General features: G+C 43.7%; 1 protein-coding gene across 2 annotated transcripts in view; it reads left to right on the top strand.

Moving 5' to 3' along the window:
• The window catches only part of LOC103373813 (plexin-B1-like), a 69,439-nt gene that overhangs the window by 16,162 nt on the left and 31,311 nt on the right, over positions 1-21,966 (top strand). For both annotated transcript variants that reach the window (XM_008303814.1, XM_008303815.1), the window contains exons 2-6: positions 13,108-13,210; positions 14,953-15,823; positions 16,510-16,752; positions 18,041-18,223; positions 21,127-21,255. In XM_008303814.1, the coding sequence (XP_008302036.1) occupies positions 14,963-15,823; positions 16,510-16,752; positions 18,041-18,223; positions 21,127-21,255 (1,416 nt within the window). In that variant the 5' untranslated portion in view covers positions 13,108-13,210; positions 14,953-14,962. The remainder of the gene's footprint in view (positions 1-13,107; positions 13,211-14,952; positions 15,824-16,509; positions 16,753-18,040; positions 18,224-21,126; positions 21,256-21,966) is intronic.

Genomic DNA, 21,966 nt, shown 5'->3' on the forward strand with positions numbered 1-21,966 from the left:
AATCCTGATTGGCTACGCAGTCCCTATGTAGACACCCCACCCCACCCCATCACACACACACACACACACACCTGCAGGCCTCTCACACATCCCCTCCTCGCTTCTCAAGATTAGACTTAAACCTTATCCTCACCCTCTCCCCCGATCGCTCTCTCTCCTTCGCCGTTTCTCACCTCGCTCTCTCCTCTCTTTTCTCCCCACTGGACGTCGGAGAGCCAGCTTCGATTAAAGAAGCAGTGGGGTTCCCTAAGCCATTAGCCATATTAGTGTTGGGTCCATGCCTGTGCCCCCCTCTCGAACAAAGACCCCTGAATTCTTCCTGGAGCAGTTTGGTTGGCATTTGTCTAGATCTGCTGATTTGTAGCCACACAGCCTCTTGGAGGCACAGTGGGCGGCAGTAGCAGCATGGCGGTCTCATAATGTAGCGCATTGTCTCTGGCGCTCCCGTCATATTAAATTATGCCTTAATGTGTGTCAGAGAAAGCATTCTGATTAGGGTTTCACCACAGTGGACCCCCCAGGTCTGGACCTCGCCACAGTCGGTATCACCACAGCTGATTCTCACAATAGGCCACTACCGTTGTTGGTCATTGATCGAAAAAGATGACAACCGAATGAAAAGAGCATTGGCCATGTGATTAATGACATCTAGAATCCTCTCCGTGGCTTCGCGAGGCTCTTATCGTATGCTTAACCTTTGGCAATGATTCCTTTGTCCTCAGATCACAATCGCACACCTCAGGCCTTCAACGCAGCCGGACTCCACTCATCAATCATCTTTGATTTTCTGCCTCCGAGTCAGATAGTGGGGTAATGTCTGCGAGTATAGACGGTGTGTGTGTGTGTGGGTGTGTGTGTGTTGGTTGCACGACTCTCCCTGTTCCTGAGCAAGATGGAGAGAGCACAGTCTATTAAGCATTTGACAATTGAAGACCTCCCACTCTAAAAGACGTGCTCAGATTGTCCTCTCTCCCAATCCCAGGAAGCTAAAGGGGTGGACAAAGGCGTGTCTCCGGAGGGGAGGGGAAGGGGTGTGGAGGGGGTCCATTTTCTTTCTAATGAAGCTGTCCGTCACACGGCTTGTTGACAGAAGGCCAGGATATCACTCCCACCTGCCCACACTCCACAGCCACCAGTTCGGAAGTAAATGAGCTGAAGTCGTTTTTGAATCAAATAGGGAAACGGAACAGGATCCGATCAAAATATTATGATTGGATGTGGCGCTGCATGTCCTGTTTGGCTGCTTATTCACCAGTGAGGTATTTTCCAGCTAAATCCCGCTACGAGCTTCATACTGAATGTTGTATTGTTTACTGGAGTGCAAAATCAGTTTTCTGGTAATATTTCAACAAATGTGTGACTACATTATTATTCTAGTGTCCTTCATTATTAATTAACTCGTACAGAGCCCACAGTCAGAGTGTGAACTCATCACATGAATCATACATCTTTGATTGTCCTCACAGATGCCTTAATTAGAAGGTGACAACATCACATGACACTTGCCTTTGATGATGTTTCCTGGTAGCCAAAGGCCCGCTAAGGATCCCAAAAGACCCTCAAAGCAACAACCCTTCATCCGATCTACTTTCAACTCAACGTTGATAGTCTCTTAGCTCCATCCTGCTGTGATTAGTCGACATAAATGATGACGTTGGCGCTAAAATTGTATTGACGTTAACATTTTTTGCCTTGTAACACTTGGCATACAATATAATGCCAAGTGCAACACAATCCGTAGCCTCACAGATCTGAACTGAACCAGTTTCTGTATGGCTCTTATCAGAATGCTTAAGCCAAAGGTTCGGCTTAAGACCCCAAACAGAGGTCAAAAATGGCCGTCGCCCATCCAGTCAAAGTCGACACTGCGCTTCTGTTGGTTCTTGGCAGTGCACTCGCAAAGTTTGGAATGTATTCGATGTAAGGTAGTCGAGAAGAACAGGCACACAGAGATTCCTTTATTTATCAGTGAGATACAACTGAGCCTGTTTACTGGTGGTTTGCTGGAATTGCTGACTTGGAACTGACTGATGATCTTGTTTTTTTGCTTCTTTAGGGGTCTGAAACTGAAATCACGAGAACCACAATTGTCCTTACAACAGCTTACGAGAGTAACTAGTGGGAATGTAGACTCTTCAATGTGTTGTCTAATCACATAGGAAATCAAATGCATTCATAGTTGCTCCAAACAGCATCACTTCTTACGTATAGATGGGAGAAAAGGTGTTTAAACCATGTCTTACTTGTTCACCTCTAATGCCTGGTCCATCACTGCAAGAATTGGATGTTAAAGTCAGAACTTTTGCTTCAGAAAGTTACAAAACTGTCTGATGCAGGCAAAATATAAAGGTGAATGGGGTTTCCTGGGCTATTTTGACGAAGTATACTGGTGCCTTATTGTGTTGGTTGATGTCTGTTTTTTATGGTTTCTGACACAATATTGACAATTCAACATCAATTTTTTATGCTAAAATTATGCTTCCTCAGGGGTTGTATCGCTCTAAATACATTTCAGTACGGATCGATGACGAGCATCAATGTTACATGACTAAATGGGGTGCTTGGTCCACTTATAAGCATATACACTTCATGACACCTTTGTCAGTCAGCGCAGCTTGATCAATTTTATAGATTTCTTTCCACTTAAATGCTTGTTTTCAGCTGTCTTTTGTCAGCGTTCACGAGAGCGTTAGGATTTTAAAGCTGTTTAACCAGCCGCTTCTACCACACTGAGACCAGGAAGTACCCACCAGTAGCCACCCAATGAGCAAAAAAAAAAAAAACCTGTAGGACTTTAGAGTGCAATCCTGAATGAAATGTGAATTAGGAACGCCTGTCACTGGTCCCTTTTTAGGGGCTTCAGGGGGATTATGTCAGCATGGGTGCCCTGGCTGCAGATGAAACACGTCTGGGATGAAAGTAGGCTGTCTTTGCGTGCATACACAACGAGGTGAGTGTGCTTAGCGAGGCTTAGCGTTGTTTTGTTATTTTTCTTGTGGTTTAGTAGTCAGGTAGCACCCAACAAGCAAATACGTAGACGCAAATCCTACCAGAAGGAAAAGGTTTTGTCCATTTGTCTCAGTGTGAAACTTTTTAGTATAAGAATAGTTGACTTCTGGGCTGACACACATCCACAAACGCCTTAAAGGATGCAACTGCCATGCTGATATTTGACACACAGAGAAGTCAGCGTGAAAATGGAAATGACCCGACTCTTCCTTAAGGCCACCAGTAGGGTTGCAAGTTCAGGTCACCACTCTCAGCTCTGCTAACAATGCCTAAAGCTCAGGAGAACACAAAGAGTGTATTACAATCTAGGGAACTACACAAATGATTGTGCATCCAAATGATTTTATCTTCACATCCGTTCACATTTTGGTTTGATTGTAAAGAGACAAATGACCCAATCTCACCTCTGAAGTATGTTTTCTCTCGTTAATGAGGAATGATGTAACGATATAACGCTGCAGGACAACAGCAACAAAGAATCCCTGACTCAACATTTAGAAAATGCATGGCATCCAGATAGGCGCCTGAGATACCAGGCAGGGTGGGTAGGGGGGGGCAACGGAGAGGGAGGGACAGGCGGGAGGATATGCTGAGACGTGTGAGACAGAAGGAGACGCAGGACTGGCTCCACTTAGCATGTTATGAGTCAAGGGTTTGCCAGAGGTCATGAGCGGCATGAATAAAACAAATCATGTTCTCGCATCCCTCTTCCCAACTCAAACGTCCAACAATAAGTTCCTCTGGGAACGAGCGAGGCTTTCTTCAGGCTTATTCTGGGCCCTTTGAGAAGACACACTGCATGTTTCATAACCATAAAACTTATTAAACTGGAGGTTGGGCAGAAAGCAGACCAGATTTTCTATCCTCCGTCCAGGCATTCTAGCAATTACACTCTGGTTCACCGTGGATTGCTCTTGTGGCTGGATGTGGCACTTTTTTTTTTTTTCATTGTCAGCTCTGTATTTCAATAATCCAGGAGAAAATCAGGTTTCATGTCACCCAGAGGCCTCTAAATCATAAAATGATTATCCTGAACATGTGTCACGCCAAAAAAAAAAAAAAGAGAGAGAGAGAGAGAAAGAAGACCAATGACTGGACTGAGAAAGAGGCAGAGGAGAGCTCAAGTGTAGTTCGTCCACAGACAGTGTGACAAGCTGATTAAAATGCCCACAGACTGTTAGAGCTAGACCTCCACTCTCTATTCACTGGACCCAGGCACGTCGTCACGACAACGAAGGACGACAAAGGACTTTCTCAGGCTATTGAGTGCTGTGAAAGAAGAGGCAGCCGTGTGTGTGTGTGTGTGTGTGTGTGTGTGTGTGTGTGTGTGTGTGACTTGGAGTGGAGATGTGGCTGTACAAGCCGTAGGTGGTAATGTATGCAGACCATCCACAAACAAATGAATACGCATGCACGTCCCACTGCCGCCTCCCTCGCATTCTGCCACACAATGACCATACCAGCGCGTCCTCGATGACGTGATGCTTCGTCCCAGCATATGGCCGGTCTGAATTCAAACCCTAAAACTGGCACAGAGATGCTTTTTTGCGCTCGCTTTGTCTTTTTGAAGACAAAATGCGAAAGCGTTTTTTGTGTCTGTGTGTGTGTGTGTGTGTGTGTGTGTGCAATTACTATGGTAATGGTTTTAGAGTGAATGAAACAGATCCAGTATATTGCGTAGTTCTGGCTTTTAGACCTCAAACACAAACACGTCTTATAAATAGAATGCTTGTTGTACATTAGACGACTACATTTAAAGACACACTTTTGCGGTGGTCACACTGAACATGTAACATATGCGGACCATCGGTGGAGCAGCTGTTGCAACATTATACTTCCATTATAATCAATGACAGTGGTCGTGTGAGCAGAGCAGCAGTGGTGCGTACACGCCCTCTGTCTTGTTCTTTGCATATTGTAACTGTACATGTAGTCTGCTTCAAACTTTGTGGATGCACCGCTTAGGAACTCGAGGAAGTGCAGCGTTGGAGAATGGTGGCTGTTTTGGGTCTGGCTGCCTGTCGGAGCCACTTCATCAAAGGCAAGAGGTCCTGCACTTACTGATGAGAGTGACAGTGGCAGAACTAGTATCAACAATCATCACACAATCCAGCTATGGGTTAAACCCTCCAAACCTTAAAGAGTTCCTTTGTTGCTTCTGTCACATATTTATGGACGTGGGCCCATTGTTCCGTTGCAGGATAAAGTTCTGCACCTCTGTGGAAGCATCGCAACCATGGCTGGAAGTAGAGAAATCGGCAAAAAAACAGATTCCAAAATGTCTGTTGTACAGTATAGTCTTATTGCGCAACATTGTAGTGCACATGCCATAAATGGCAAAACTAAGAAAATAAAACAGCACCTGAATTTCTATGATTCTTATTTTACAACAATTGAAAAAAAACAATCCCTGAAACAATCATATTTTTTGAAATGCCCACAGGTGTTCTTAATTTTTTGATTTGTTTGAATGTCTTCTATTTGCTCTGTGTAAACATAACATGCAGTTCAAGCTCAGTACATTTGAGACATCACGTATTTTTTTGTCCCAGCTGAGTCATTGATCTCTTTCTTAAGTTTTCTGTTTTTACAGAATCACAAATGGTTCATTTCTGGTGAATTTTGTGATGAAGCGTAGAGAATAAAGTGATTTTGATGCTTCGATTTAGTTCATTTTCCCGATGGAACAGTGAATCACTGATGAGTGGAGGGTGGTCAAGGATTGTTGGAAAGAAGACAATCCAGTCATTGTTTCTGTTGTTGAAAGTGGTGAAACTTAGGCCTTTCTTAAGATAACATGCGTTTCATAATGGCTGTTAATTTTTAAAACCTCTGCTGCCCTTTCATAATGCTATTACATAAAGGGTGTGCATGTTTTATACACGTGTACTGATCCTGTTGAAATAATGGAACTATAATTAAGTAATGAGTCACATTTATTTTGAAAGAACTTGCCTGTTCACTGTCACATTTGCTTTTAATTTAACCCAACATTCCTGTTTTGTTTTTTTTCAGTACAGGGTATTAACCTCGATAAGACTTTATGTTCTCTAAGCAAACATAAGCTACTGTACTTTGAGATATTTTTGAACAAGAGCAACAAGTTTTTGCGTTGTCATCCGTTGCCTGCCCTTTTTCTCACGTTGTCATTCCCATTGTGGCCGACTGGCTGACGCTCCTTCGGGAGGCCAGAGAGCTGAGGTCTATAATTGTGGCAGGATTTGTTGGCTGCTGTCCGCGCTGTTGTGGTCCAACTCTGTCAGCAGAAGCTCTTTCTAAGGATCTGACTACTGGCCACTTAACACACTCTCTGTCACACACACACACACACAAGATATCAAAAGCACACAACCTGCAGTCGCTCACGAAGGCAAATACATTTCTCACTATTATTATCTTAATTTAACAGCATGGTCCTGTTTCAGTTTTGGGTTCACAAAGTACCATTTGAGGGAAGCTGCGCTCTGAAGACCGCGTATTCCCATCATGCTATATTCAAACATGCACTTTCAGATTTATGACAGACATACTTATTAAGTGGCCATATTTTACTACCCTCTAGGGCCGCTCGGGTCCTGCAGCCGTTTGCCTTTCCCTGGTTTAAAAGTTAAATCGAGCCTCAGCTGCTATTGTCAATCATTCTCCTGCCCTCGCACCCTCTCCGTCTCATTAAGTCCATCTACCCCCTGCTTCCTCTTGACTGCTCTTTGATCCTGCTGCCTGTTGAATGTTGAACTGAAGAATTACAGCACCATCCGTTCCAGTCTGTCATATTTCCATGACAGCACGAGGCGCCCCCTCTTCCCCACCTCGTCGGGTCAGCAGGTCAAAGGCTTTGTTGTCACGTGCTCAGACGAACCAGCTTCACCTTCACTCCCACGGAAACTCTCATTCTGCTCTCCTCTGAGGTTGCTATAAATTATGTGTATGTATGTGAAGTATTTTTTCTTGAAATCTTTGGTCTGTCATACATTTGCTGTTGATGTTGCCTAGCAACAGGGGCTCCACCTAAAGGTAGCCAAAGAGCACAGTGAGTACCCCATAAAGACCCCAAAAACCACCACTGTTCATATGATCTACTTCAAACTCTACACTGCACTTCCTCTGGTCCTCAGTAACCTATCAGCCAAGTTTGAAGAAGATGAGATGTGTGGTTGAGGAGATATGTGAAGAGAAGACAGACACACACACACAGATTCCTTGAATTCAATTCAGTTCAGTTTCATTTATACAAGGCAATTCATAACATAAGTCGTCTCTGGTCAAGATCTTTCTTGACAATATTATATTGTGAAGAGGAAGCCCACGAATCCATTTGAGCAAGCACATGGCAACAGTTGGAATTATTATATAATTAAAACAAATTAAAAGTGTAAGTAGTAGAATATCTATAGTATGTAGATAAATAGTCTGCACTTGTATCACGTCTTTCTATCATAGTGGTACTCAAAGCGCTTTACACTGTTTTCTCGCACACATTCATACACCAGTGGCAACAGAGCTGCCATGCAAGGTGCTGTTTGCCATTGGGAGCAACTTCGGGTTCAGTGTCTTGCCCAAGGACACTTGGACTGAGGAGGGGTGGGGGTAGAACCACCAACATTGTGATTAGAGGACAATCGCTCTACCACCTGAGCCACAGCCGCCCAGAGTCATTATTTTTTTTACAGTATTGCTAACCTCTGGGTAAAATTGTTGTACATGTTGATTCCTTTTTTTTTCAGTTTTTATAAAATTAGTAACCAAAGAAACTCTGCTTTTAAAACTGCATCACACTGCGCAAGAGAGATTTTTGAGTTCTTTCTCCTTGTAGTCGTGGTTGTGCTGTTTCCACAGTGGTACAGGACTTTATATTTAGTAAATAATGAGTCCACAGTGAGTGAAAATGTGAGCAGAGAGTGCCTAGTAAACTGCTTGAGGCTAAATAATGTTTCTTATTGATGAGCTGAGCTTTAATCATAATGGTTCGTAGCCTTTCTCGCATGTTGGCATGTCTTAGTAGGAAAAGCACAGATGTTAACAAATCACATAAATAATGGCTATGTTCCCTCCAGTGTTTCATTCCAAGTCACTTTTGTTGCAGTGTCTACTGCGGATGCCTGTTTGATTATTCAATATTAAACACCTTTGCGATCCGTAAAAATTAAGTAGATTATTTCCTCCTTTTCACTCCGGCACATTTGGCAGCCGCTGTAGTATCATGAATGGCCTTTGCTGATAGCCCACTTTGTTAATAGGCTGGTGTGGTGAACGATGATTATGTGTCGACTGGAGATAATGGGAGCTCATTCGCAGTAGATTATAGCAAATGAAAGCCCGTTGATCTTACAGTGGACCTGAGGTCGTGCGTGACACGCTGTACCAAGCAGCTCGGCTTAACACCTGCTTTTCCCAGGGAGAGCGCTACTGTCTCCGGGGTGAAAGGATCCTGTCATAAAACGGGCTGAGTGTGTGTGCGAGCGTGGGCGTGTGCGCATGATGGACGTTGGTGTGTGTGTGTGTGTGTGTGTGTAGACTCTCTTTTAAGGGAAGTGGCTTTTATCCTGTGTCCGTTCAGCGCGGCCACTTGGTCCGAGAGCCGTGAAAGGGACACTATTCCCCCCCCGGCGGCAGACAGAGAACCCCTTCAGCACACCGGAGGGACACTAGAGAGAGAGACCCTCTGTGTCTGCATGTGAACCGAGGGGAGAGAGATGGCCATTGACCCTACAGAAGGCGACGGAAATGGAGAAAGGCCAAACATGTGTTAATCTGCCTCTCATAATATTAGTGATCTAAATATGCTAATCTAACCGTCTGAGCGGAGACTCGCAACCAGCAGCTGTACTTACTGGATGTAGACGTGGGCAGGAAGTGAAACACCTCCTCATTGTTTGCAAAAGTAGCTTGGTTATGCATGAATTTTGTGACAGTTTCACAAGCACGGCCGTGTGTTTATTTAGATCTGGTCCCCAGTTGTCCTGGCAGGTAGAGGTTTTATTAGCAGAAAGCGGTCCAAGCATGTCGGACTCCCGTGGCTATAAATGTAGCTGAGCATGTCGGCCTTGTCTGTCCTCTTCTTCGGTGGTCATGTACCTCATGAGAGAACAACTCATCAGTTCAGATGTCATTTTGTTGTGTTTGGAGTTCCGAGCTTGAGCAGCTTCTTGGTGGCTTTGTCATACCAGTGAATTGTGTAATCAGTTCATTTTATTGGGAACTCAGTGACAGGATGTCTTGTAGAACAGGAAATGGTCTCATTATTTTTCTTTGAAATTATTGTTGGGTAATTGTGCCTCCAGACTAACGGAGCTTCCTTTTTGTGCCAGTTTCGTTATGAGCAAAACAACCAACGCACAATCCACAGGTTGGTGCCAAAGCTTGGTTTACAGTCATACAGTACATATCCATGGCAGAGGATTCAATCTGTAATGAAGCGTAGACGTCATCTGTTGACGACGTCACCACAACACTAGACGCGTGCATCATATGCAATCAATAACAGTTTCTTTCCGTTCTTTAATTTGTGATATGTTTTGGAGAGGTGAGCTACACTCACAGAGGTGGTGCTCCATTTCGGTAATCGCTGTAAAGCTCCTGTGTTTTTTTTTATTCAGTGTAAGAGAGCAAGACGATTGTGAGGTTTGTCTTCACTGGATGTGTGTTACTGAAAAACAGGACATTAACAGTCTCCTTCAGTGTTAGAAACTTGCAGGAGGAAACACTGCAACTGCTCTTTCAGTGAATCTGTCTCATAAACGTCACTCAAACGTATATGCCAGACTTTAACTCCTTTAAATCAATTCCGAGCATTTACTGGCAAACGCATGTGTGCCTGTTCTGTATATTCTCACTGGTAGCCTCGCTGCGTGTGGTCACTGAAGGCCCTTGCTGATCTCAAACAGACCCTTTGCTGCTTCCTCCACTCTGCTCTCTGGATAGGATCCTCAGCGCTACTGTTGCAGAGCCCCGGGGCGAGACGCCAGCCGACCCACCACAACATAACAATGCAAGGCAGAGCTCTGTGGCTCCGGGCCCAGTGTCCCCCCACTGTCTCTGCGCTGCTGACCTCACATATTTTATGGGGTCTTAGGCGTTCAGTGGGCTGTCACGGCTCATTAGTAGCTTTAGAAATGAACTTGCACAGCAGACTCTCTTAGTGATTAATAAACATGGACAGAGAGAGAAAGCGAGACGGATAGGAATGGCTAGGGCGAAAGTTCACAGATGGGACCACATTCTAAGAAGTTTATAGAGGCCTATAAATACACTTGTTGGCACACATGCATTGTACATATACTGTATACCAATACTTCTCCTTCTCTTGATTGGGATCGGCTTATTGTTCTGAGACTTTTCCACACTGACAGAACTAAAATTCCAGTTATATCCCTCATGTGTATACGTTTATTTTGCTTGCATTTACTCCATAGTTTTTATCTAACCATCCTTTACCCCCTCCCCAATCCAGTTGACAGTCTTAATGGCCTACCAGAGGTTATTTATAGGTTGCTGGACTGTGCCCCGTGGCCGAACATGCTGCATACCAGACACAACTGATGAACTCTGGAGATTGTTGGTGAACAGCATGAGAGAAACCGCCCTGCTGCTGCTGCTCTAAAGGGTGGCGCTGGTGTTTGTATTGCTACCATACACTTCCACGGCAAAGGCCAAATGTAGTGGACGTGAACTGAAAGCGCACTCTGAGCATACTACTCACACTTAAATGGATGATGATAGAAAAAGTCTCAGTCAGACCACTAAGAGCGGTCATTTATTTGATGGATGAAGTGAAAATGTTGCGAGGTCTTACATGTCAAGCGAAGTATCTCAGATTATTGGACTTCCCCTCTTGTCTTTTTTATCAACTACAGCTGTGTTTCTCATGCCTCTGTCCTTCCCCTTCCATCTCCACTTTGTCCCACACCACAGTCATCCAGTCTGATCTCATGGTACTTCGTAGGAAGGCCATCATTTCTGCTTGTTAAGAGGAAGTTCCCATGGCGATGGGGTCGCCGTAGGGCTATAAATATGTCGACCGCATCATGTTGGCCGGTCAAAGAGCAGGTGAGGACGCCTGCTTGGAGGAGCAGTGAGAATTTGTCTTGGATTGTTCCCAGGCTCTGTTACTGGCTGGATGAGGCCAAAGATGTTTTGTTGTTAGCCCCCGGTTGGCATGGTAACGGTTGTAGTTGGTTGTAACTGAACTAAATCTACTGAATTTAGGTTGATTTGCTCGAGACCGTGTCAAACTATCTCATTCCAATAATCTATAGAACAAAATGAATCTCTCTCACAGCATGGCTCAGTCTTCTTAAAGTAATTTCACTTTAGATTTCAGACTTCTGCTTCTTGAATGTGAATATTTTCGAGATTCTTTCCTCTATGACTGAATACCCTTGGGTTATCAACAAAACAAGATATCTGAGGACGCCATCTTGGGTTATGGGAAAAAGTAACCAAACTTTTTCACCATTTTGTATACCAACACATAATTATGATTTGTTGCATAATCAGACCATTCTCCAGCACTGATACAGCGCTGCGTAGAGTAGTCTGGCTGCACCTCGTTGTGGTAAAAGAGAAAAATTTCTCTGGCCTGTGTCCATTTCTTTAAACCAATCACCACTGCAGAACTAAACAATAGTGTCCCCTCATGATCGTGATGGGGAAATAGTTTCAGTGGAATATTTGGGAGGTGAGCACTGCCATTAAAATGAATAAAACCTCAAATTGTCAGCGTGCAAGCTGCTGTCTGGTGGTGGGTTCATGCAGAAAATGGGATTTTCAAAAGGTAACACATCCATAGTGGAAAGAGATGTGAGCATATTCTCATTACATTTACTAATGGAAATGCCAATCCTTGTTGAGGTTGGTGTGGTCCAACATTTATTGCAATAATTATCAAGATATTTTGGTAAAAATGTACAATTCCAACGCTCCATTGGTGCTAAATGAAATGTCGGAATCACCAAAACTGCCTGATCAACCAACCAACCATCCAAACCACCAACACTGCCCTGATTGCTATTCTTAAACAGCCTTGTGTGACTAGAATGAACTCGCATGTGACAGCCGTAGCAGATTCGTCTCAATAAAACATGAGGTTTGTTTTATATATATATTTCATAAAGAGTGTTCCTCTCTTGTCTCGGAGGACTGTGTGAATTTTCAGCCCTGTTTAACAGACTGCACCGGCCACTCCTCTTCTGATTTGCGCGCACACGCAGCCCACAGCGAAACTCAAGTCTTCTGACAGTGGGCGTGGAGGTTATTTCTTATTATACTTCTTATTCTGCTCATGAATAAGTAAAGAGGAGGTCTGAGACACACTCACCCACTTACCAGACACATGCACCTGCTCCTGGATGGCCGCTGGTTATCCACACACACACACACACACACACACATCCACACATCCACACCCACTGCCAGAGATTCCCGGTCTCCTCCTTTTTCAGCCCCCATCGTCTTTGTCCTGATTGCAGCCCCAGGGGGTAGACAGTTAGGTGAGATGGCACTGCATGTCTAATGTCTCTGCAATCTATTCACACTTCAAAGTAATGCTGCACAATATTGCATTTTTTCCCCCTAATATCACACTCTTACGGGGAGAGAGATTTTCTTTCGCCGGTATTATGCGGAGCGTTGGTGCGCGAGTAATACTTGGCAGCGCTCAGTTTCAGTGTCCTCCGTTGTCCCCCAGTTTAAGGTTTGCTCCACGCACAATAGCGCACCGGAGTTACTTATTTATTTCTGTGTGACCTTTCTCGGTGAGGTCAGTAAAAGGTCTGAGGAACCTGTTCAAATATTTAAGAGGTTTTATCTCTAATGCGAAGGCTCTCAGTGTCCACAAACCACTTTCCTCAGAGGTGTTGAGTGATGGTCGTGGAAATGGGAAATGAGAAATGTTTTGAATGCCCCGGCTGTAAGGGATACCTGTTTCCGTTCCAATCGACACATTCTACGTAGCGGGGAAGTTCTAAACACCGTTAATCACACACTGGGCGCCGTGACACTTTTGAAGAATGGCGTAATCAGAGAGTCATCTTGAAACTTGCCTGTCTGTCTCTGAGTCATGAATCAGTCTCTCACTCTGTCGCTCTTCCTTGTGTGCAGGTTATTTGTGTTGCTGCTGTTCAAAGACAGAGAGGAAAGGACTGGGATATGATTCCAGGTGACAAAGCGAAGGAAGTCTTCAGCTCAACAGAGAACATAAATGGTGAGACTCTATTCCCAGATGGGTTTTTTTTAACCTTGCAAATGGCATTTAAAGGATAGCATTGGCATTAATAACATTTTTTTCATAAATTAGGCAAATTTTATTGAAAGACTAAAATCAACAGTGTGTCAGTGTGACACTCATTACTTTCTGACTGCCTCATTCTGTCTGTTTCTGTCAGGCTCAAAGCCATTTGTTCTGTCTACTGACAAAAATCTTGAAAAATTAATGACTTTCGCTGATGTAGTTTTTAGGAAATGCCACAGTGTAAATGAGAAGACTGATCCAAAATAAACTACAGAGCCCAAAAACAATGAGCTATATCAGACTGTGGACACACAGATGGTACTTACCAGTAGGATCAATTTATTGTTGTTTTTAGTCTTTTAACCTTCTGAACCCCAAAACCTACTTGTGGATTTGACTCGCATGTTATTTTTATTAAATAGCCAAAATTACACTAATTCTCGGAGCGTCAAACCAAATCTAAGCTTAAAATTGTGATAGCCATTAAAAAAAAATCACCTTTTTCTATGTGTCTTGCTAAAAAATTGCCCTAAAAAAGCATTTGGACTGAGTGAATTCTTTAAAAAACTAAAAAGTCTGCGCTCCCCATTGCAACTGGGAATCCATTAGCTCCATTAGTGACTCAGCTGCAACCAACAGTTACATGAGAAAAACTCAGGAAGTTATCAGTTGAACCACAAGCTGGGTTCACACAGAGCAGATTGCACAAGAATGGAAATAAACTAAAAATAAAGGCAAATGTTTTATAGGTTGACTCCAGGTTTAGTCATTTTTTGTGAAATAAATAATCAAAGAGATCCAACTTTAGGTTTATTTTCTTCCTCTTTTATGTTTTATGGCATTATAACTTTGTTATGCTGCACAAAAGACCATTTTGAGTTTTCTCTAATGTGCTGTTTCAGTAGATGACTTTATATTGTAGTGAAAAATAACTACATAGTAAGTAAAAATATAATAGGAGCAGAAATTGCCCATAAAGTGCTTGCGGTTTAGAGGGTAAATGTATTTGCTGTCAGAGGAAAGATAGAAACAATTACCAGAGCTGTCCTTTAAAAAGACAAAAATGTCAAATGTGGTTATAATAATAGGAGCTTACAAGAAAAAAAAAAGGAGCATTTTCTTGCTTCCTTAAGTTCTCAACATTATTCTCAGCTCAGATCTAAGCTCTCTAAAACTCTTAAACTTGGACTGTGCTCAACTATATGGAAGCGGATTTTAGCTTTTAAATGTTGATGTTTAACCTCAAACATCTGCTTGTGTAGGCAGAGGCCTTATAGACAAGTCTTACTACTCTGCACCCATCTTGGTAACACCCACAAGCAGTTATTTTGAGCTAACAACACCAGGCCTTATCTCTATGACTGGGGAGAGAAGCAGAACTGCAGTTCCACTGGTCACTGGGACATAAAACTGCAAGAATAGAATCAGCAAAAGAACTAAAAACTGCTTTAATAGTTTTGTTTTAAAAAGCATTTTTCTCCACAGGTATACTTTTACTAAGCATGCACACAGATTCATGACACTACGTTTGCATCAGTGCAACAACATGATGAGCTAGATGTTTCCTTCTGTGGCTGTTACAAAGCAGATAATTGGCTTTTTGCTGAGAATTATGGAATTTTCCCATCAGTTTCTAATCAGGATCTTTTAAATGGCAAATCTTCCACCTATAACTTCTCTGGTGCAGGTCTCTAACCTTGTTTGTTTCTCTTCAGAGTATTTGCCATGCTACATGGGAAGGCTCTAAACTCCACCCTGGTCTTGCTCCTCATCCTCACCTTTGCCACTGCCCACGGTCGCTCCTACCCACGCTTTTCACGTAATGACACTGATTTCCAGCACCTTGTGCTTCACCCGGACCCCTCTGTGGGGACGGTGTACGTGGGGGCCAGGAACCACCTCTTCCAGTTGGATGGATCAGATGGACTTCGGCTGGAGCAAGAGGAGGCGACCGGTCCGGTGAGCGACAGCAAAGACTGCCTTCCACCTGTCAATGAGGCCAACTGTCCCCAGGCCAGAAGAACCAGTAACCACAACAAATTACTGCTGGTGGATCCAGCAGCGTTGGAGTTGATCACCTGTGGCAGCGTGCACCAGGGCACATGCCAGAAACGCAGCTTGGCATCGATCAAAAAGGTTCTCTTCTCCACTGAGAGGCCCGTGGATACACAGTATGTTGCAGCCAATGATCCATCAGTGTCAACTGTGGGGCTGGTGGTTGGGCTTCATGGCGGGAAAAGAACTGTGATGTATGTGGGTCGGGGGTATACTGCCAGCCACCCGCCCATCTCCACTCGCCACCTTTCATCAGAACCCATCTTTTCCTACGAGGAGACAGCTAAGCTAGCTGTGGCTGGGCGTCTGTCGGAATATGACCATCATTTTGTGACAGCGTTCACACGGCGCTCGTACGTGTACTTCTTGTTTTACCGTCGTGACATCAAGTCAGTATCGAGGGAGTACCGGACCTATGCCGCCCGAGTCTGCCTGGAGGACACCTCCTACTATTCATATGTGGAAATTCCTCTTGTCTGCCGATCAAAATCCTCTCCTTCCAGGACTTATAATCTTCTCCAGGCAGCCCAGGTACTAATGTGTGTTGAGTCAAAACATTGTGACCACCCCTGCATAATTTTGTGTTGATCCTTCTCGTGCCACTATAGCAGAACCAACCAGGCAAGGCATAAACTGTGCAAGATCTCTGAAGGTGCCCTGTGGTGTCTGGCACTAAAATGTTAGCGGTAAATCCGAGTTCTATCATTTGTTAAGGGTAGCCACCACAAATCAGACTTGTTCCAACATATCCATCCAGTTACTGCTAAAGGGTTGCCTCACCACTGTCACCAATGACCAGGTTCACCCTACAAGCCTTGCCATTTTGGAGCCAGCCATTTAGCCATGATGATTTGGCTCTTTGCCATTTCTCCTGCATTTACACCCTGAGAATCGAGTGCTTGGTCACCATCTAGTATATCCAGGACATGCAGTATTATTGCAAGCTAGTCAATGTTATTAGCTTCATCTTTAATTGGTCATAATTTTTTTTTTTGGCTCATTTGTGTATATTTTACCAAATTACTTCATGGTATAAATAAATAGAAAAATTGAGGTCTGCATAGCAACAGCTCAAAATATTGATGGATTTCTTTCTCACTTCAGGGGCATTAGTTAGCATGAGTAAGTCTCAAATCTGGCTTGCATCAATGAGTTTTCATCAAGCTTACACTGTGTTTAACTTCCCGTGTTTTCCCCCCACGCCTTTGTTGCAACAGGTGGGACAAGGTGCAGGCCTGCAAGGCGAGGATCTGCTGGGAGTCTTCTCCACCCGCATCAGTTCCACAAACAACAACCCCACAGATGCCTCGGCTCTGTGCGTTTTCCCTCTGGATGAGCTAGACAGACACATCGACTCCACCCGTGACCTCTGTTACACCCAAGATGGGCGGGTGGAGGGAAGAGGAGAAGTGGCCTATATAGAGTATGAGGTCAAGTCCAGCTGTGCCAACCTGCCCCTGGTAAGGATACAGGAGATGGAAGCAAGGGGAGGCGGTAAATGTTTTGGGGATAAAACGTCAACCTGGCGTTGAGGCTGTTTTTCCCTCCGGAATAAGAAAAGCATTTGAATCTGTCAATTACAGACCAATAGGAGCCTTTCGAAGGACTCTTTCTCCCAGAGAGGATTATGTTCTCTGCTTTGCAGTGCTCTGTGCTTGTTATAGCTTTGATACAGGCCTTATGGCAGATACATTAAAGCTATATATCATTAGGCCTTGTTCCTTGATGTCTACCTGTACATCAAGTACATCAAGTATATTGACTCGGTTGACTTAAGTGTTCTGAGGAAGTCAAAACAGATATATCGTACAGCCAGCAACAAGGATTGACCAGAATGGCAAAATTAAGCTGAGCAACAGGAAGAGGTATTGGCTGTAGATAATGGATGGATGGAAGTCTAGTAATGAGGCCCTTGTTTAGAAGCCCTGAGCTCCCAGATGCTCAAGGAATAGCTTTGCCCAGCTGCAGCCATCCAAGGATCCCCTCCGCTGCCCTGCTGCCAGCCCTCAGAACCGTTTAATGGGATCGTTAGGGATCAATAAACCAAACTAACCCTGAATCATCTGTGCTGCTGCTTAATGAGCTCTGACAAGGAAGGATAGGAGCTCCTTTGAAACCTACGGAAATAGGAGGACAGAGAGTGAGTGAGAGAAAGGGGGAGGATGCAGAAAATATGGGAGTAGAAAGACTGCAGCACCAAGAGCGACAGGGAGAAAGACGAGTCTAGGGGAAGAAAATGAGACAGAAAGAAAAGAGATGAATGAAGGAAGAGGAAGATGCATTAGATCACAGTTCCCTGCCAACAGCGATAAGCCATCTTATTTTCTTAATAAACAAACTCTGAGTGGGCTAAAAAAAGACGTTCCATTCTACCTCCTCCTTCAGGGCCAATTATCTAGAGCCAGAGCTTGGAGACTAACTGCAAAGCAGGATTTGGAGTGGTTGCTTTGCAAAACCAAAAGAGCGAGTTGGTTGCCTCTGACTGAGTCCGCTTTAATCTATGGTGCAATCCTCTTACGATGAATTAAGAGGATTCAAAGGCTCTGAGGCAACAGTAGGAACATGAACTTGTTTGTGTGAAGCTTTAAGGTTTTTTGGCACAAGTTAAATTAAAAACAGAAAAAAAAAAACAATCATGTGGAATGTGATGAACATAAACCAGTGAATGTCCCAAAATGACAGCAGTAAACCACTGGTAGAGTGTTTTTTAAGGACAAACCAAACTTTCTGTCCCACCATATGTTGTAGAACACCCTGAAGGCCTATCCCTGCGGCTCTGACCACACCCCAAGTCCAATGGCAAGCCGGGCACCGCTGGAAGCTAAAGCAGCGTGGCACACTTCAGCCGCCCGTCTCACTGCTGTGGCCGTCAGTGTCAGAGAGGGACACAGCATCGCCTTCCTGGGAGATTCCAAAGGAACTCTCCACAAGGTACTTTTTCGTCTTTTGCATGCTTTCATTTTCAGTTTCTGTTGGAGATCCTCCCCAACAGGCGCCTAGTGGAAGGCAGGCAGACACCCCCTGACTCATCACCAGTAGCATGGAAATATTTAGACCATTAGGTAATTACTTATGAAGCCAGCGTTGTAATTTTCCATTCACAGCAGTCACACAAGCGTTAAGGCTTAACTAATACTGTGTCCATCCAGCCCTGCCCTTTGCGGTTTTTACTGCCTGCTTGTCTATGAATCAGATCCCAGCAAAGTAAACACACCTTACACCACATAAAACATTTGAATCCGCTTTCAGGGATGTTTTTTTGTCCAAGTCTATGCCAGCACCCATATACTTTTGCACTATTATGCGACTCCAGCCTGAAAGATTCTCGTCATTCCTACACTTACAACGTTCCAACATACACAGACTAGCATACCACTGTGATCCCATGCTTAATGCTTTTGCTTTTTGTTCTGCGGGACCGCGGAGTGTGATTGTTGGACACTTGATACATTTTTGAGCTAATGTTTTAAAGCCGTGTGACGTTTTCTTTTTGATGGAATGTGTAGCCCAGAATAGCTTTTTGATTGGAGTCTCACCTTGTTTGTCGAGGTCTGAGAGCTGCTTTTTTTTTTTTTTGCACTGCAGCCCAAAAAACTGAAGCGTAGCACCACCTTTTGAACAACATCTGCATAGATGAGATAGTTACATGAAGGGATCAAGATAAGCGGATTGTAGACATAACTCTGCTGTGAGGTATTTGTCTACCAGGTCTGCTTTGCTGTGTGTCTGTGTGAAACAGTGAGCGTGAGACATAGAGCCAGACTTAGTGCTATTAGGTAGCAGATCAAAGCGGCACTCCATGTAGCCATGTGAAGTAAGCTATTGTAACTGGATTATCGTATCACAGCAGGACAAATTCCACAGCATCCAGATACAGGAATCTATATATGTGTGTGTACGTGTGTGTGTTGCAGTTACAGGCAAAAGGTGCCGATTGCTGACCCATTTTAATATTATAGTTGTATACATGCAATAGATGGTATAAAACTAGTGTCACCAACTTAATCTTTATCAGATGTAGTCAGCAAGATCTTCATAGCATCAATAGAGTTAAAGGAACAGGTCAACCTCTTTTTTAAGAAAAAAATGCTTTCTTGCTTTCTTGCCAAAACTCAGATGAGAACATCGATGCCACTCTCACGTTGGCACAATAACTGTGTGGAGCCAGAGATGTCTGAATACCATTCCAGCTTTACTACCATCACTTACGCTTAACTTAACTTGTTTCGAGCTTAATTTCTAAGTGCTGATAAAAGTTTGATGCGGTCCCAGTAAGTGTTGCACTGAAGAATTTAAATACTGCTGTGAGCTTTCTTTCGGATGCTGTTTTGCAGATGAACTCGTTGCGGTTCAGGTAGCACAACTTTTTTTTTTTACCCATACAGCTACAGTCTCACCTCCTGTCTCCCACATTCACATGTGAAGGAGGGATGGATGACTGACAACTAAGAAGTTTTACTGATGAGTCTCATGTTATGTGTTGCATTTGAGGCTGGAATATTCAGTCACAATAATGATGTTAACAAATACATTAGCGATTTAGTGATTTCCCTCCAGTTGTGATCTTGACAAGTCTTGAATAAAATCTGGAGTCCTCTTTGTCTGAGACTGAAACAAGACTGAGGACAAATATGATCAATTTAGAGAACTTCAAAAACTGCTTTTAGAATTAACTAATCTTGATTGTTACTAAACTGTCATTTGCTCAAGTTCTGAAATGATATTTACTGAGCTTCACTTTGGCTTTTGAAGAGGAAAATGTTGGCTTAGCTAATCGCCTCCTGGCTTTGGCTACAAAGCCAGCACAGAAACGTGAGACAGACATAAGTCATAAAACGTTTTATTTAACTCTTGGCCCAAAAAAGTGAATGAACGAGTTTTCCCAAAATGAGCAAGTACTCCTTTAGGATTAGGATAAGTATGCAGGGACTTAATCTACTACAAATGAATAACGGCATATCTGTCAACCTGATCTTAACCTCCCACACACTTGTTAAACAGGTGTTATTATTATATGGAGAATAAGTGCTTGCGGTATATATATATATGGATAAAAACAAACAAGATCTTGAAGGTATAGGTTCAGGTCCAGAAGCAACACTTGTATGCCCATTTGTCCATTCAAACAGGTTCTGGCTGCTGTAATTGCCCCCCCTCAAGATTGCAACACATTTTGCACACTACCAGGGCTGTGGATGTCGGCTTTCATCTCTTACAGTGAAATCACTTCACTATAGGATCTCTTCTAGGCAATATGAACGGGAGGAATAATATTAGTAACGCTTTCAGTATTCATGTGGGCATGTAAGTGTGACGATAGATTTTAAAAAATACTAAACATGACATGCAAAACAACACACACTGCATAAATATCCCTGAGCATTACGGAGCAACTTCCCATGCCATTATGTGTTGAGTGCATCCTCTTAATGGGGCAGACAAGTGATTCTCCGTTCTGTTCGCAGTGATCTCATTAACATGAGGTAACATGAGAGTTTGAAGGCCTGGGAATCACTTAAGCCAGAGGTGTCGTTCTGCGCTTCATATTAGATTTGACTGTTCGGTAATCTGATTCACGGCCACTTCTGCTGCGATCCAGCGCAAGTCTGATTTGATTTGTGTTTGAGTTGTAAGCTGAAGAAGGTATTCCTTTTCCGTAATTATTTATTTTTTTTGTCAGCTTCGCATTTTAGTCCTGCAGTGTAAGAAATATATCCCTTTTAAAAATGTCCATCCTTCCTGTTCTGGAAATACAAATCAAACGGTTGGGATACTTGTCATATATTGCACAATTTCTGAAGTATTTTCTGTTTTATTTTTTTGTAATTATCCAGGTATATCTCGGCCAAGACGGCATGGTGGAGGTATATGCGAACGCGACGATCCATCCCAACTCACCCATTAACAGTGACCTTTTACTGGATCAGAATGGAGCTCACATCTACATCATGACTAAAACTGCTGTAAGTATACAAAAAATCCAGTTGGGGCGGTTTTTGGATGGTTGTAGGTTTCGTGTGTTTTATGCTTAGAAATAGTCAACAGATGCATAAACAGCCGCAGCCTTTATGGTGAGCCTCCCCATTCAGCCGCTCACCCAGATGTCTCCATACACGAGACCGAACATGGCCTGTCATTCATTGTCACACAATTTATCGTTTGTCAGAGTTTTTCAGGCTTTTATACTTCCTCAAGCTGTGTCTCTCTCTCTCTCTCTCGCTGCAAAAAAAAAAAAAGAGTATAAAAGAACGAGAGGCAAAGAGTTTTAAAGAAAACAGAGAGGACAGCTGGCCGCTCAGGTCAGAGGTCGCTAACCCCACTGTGATAGGTACAACACTCAGCAGGAGGCGTGGGTCGGACACAACAATGGTATTGATCAGGGAAAGTGGCCTCCATTGTGTCGGCACGCTCCCTACAGAGTGTCTGTGTGGGTAGCTGTAGATGCTGATAAATGGATATGGGAAACTGTGAGTCTATACACTGAATAGCTTGTGTCAGTCCTGGATCACTGAACACCACCGTCTGAGTGTGGAGCTGATCTTTGAGTTACGCTTAACACGCATATCTCAGCGGCGGCGGCAGCAGGCTGAGCAGGGCATCGAAGGCATCCCTCTCCTTAGCAAAGCATTCCAGCTCCGCCTGGATACCAAGACATTCCAAAGCCATGTGAGATA

Source organism: Stegastes partitus, unplaced genomic scaffold, assembly GCF_000690725.1.
Source record: "Stegastes partitus isolate 25-593 unplaced genomic scaffold, Stegastes_partitus-1.0.2 Scaffold2073, whole genome shotgun sequence".
Taxonomy (NCBI): Eukaryota; Metazoa; Chordata; class Actinopteri; family Pomacentridae; genus Stegastes; species Stegastes partitus.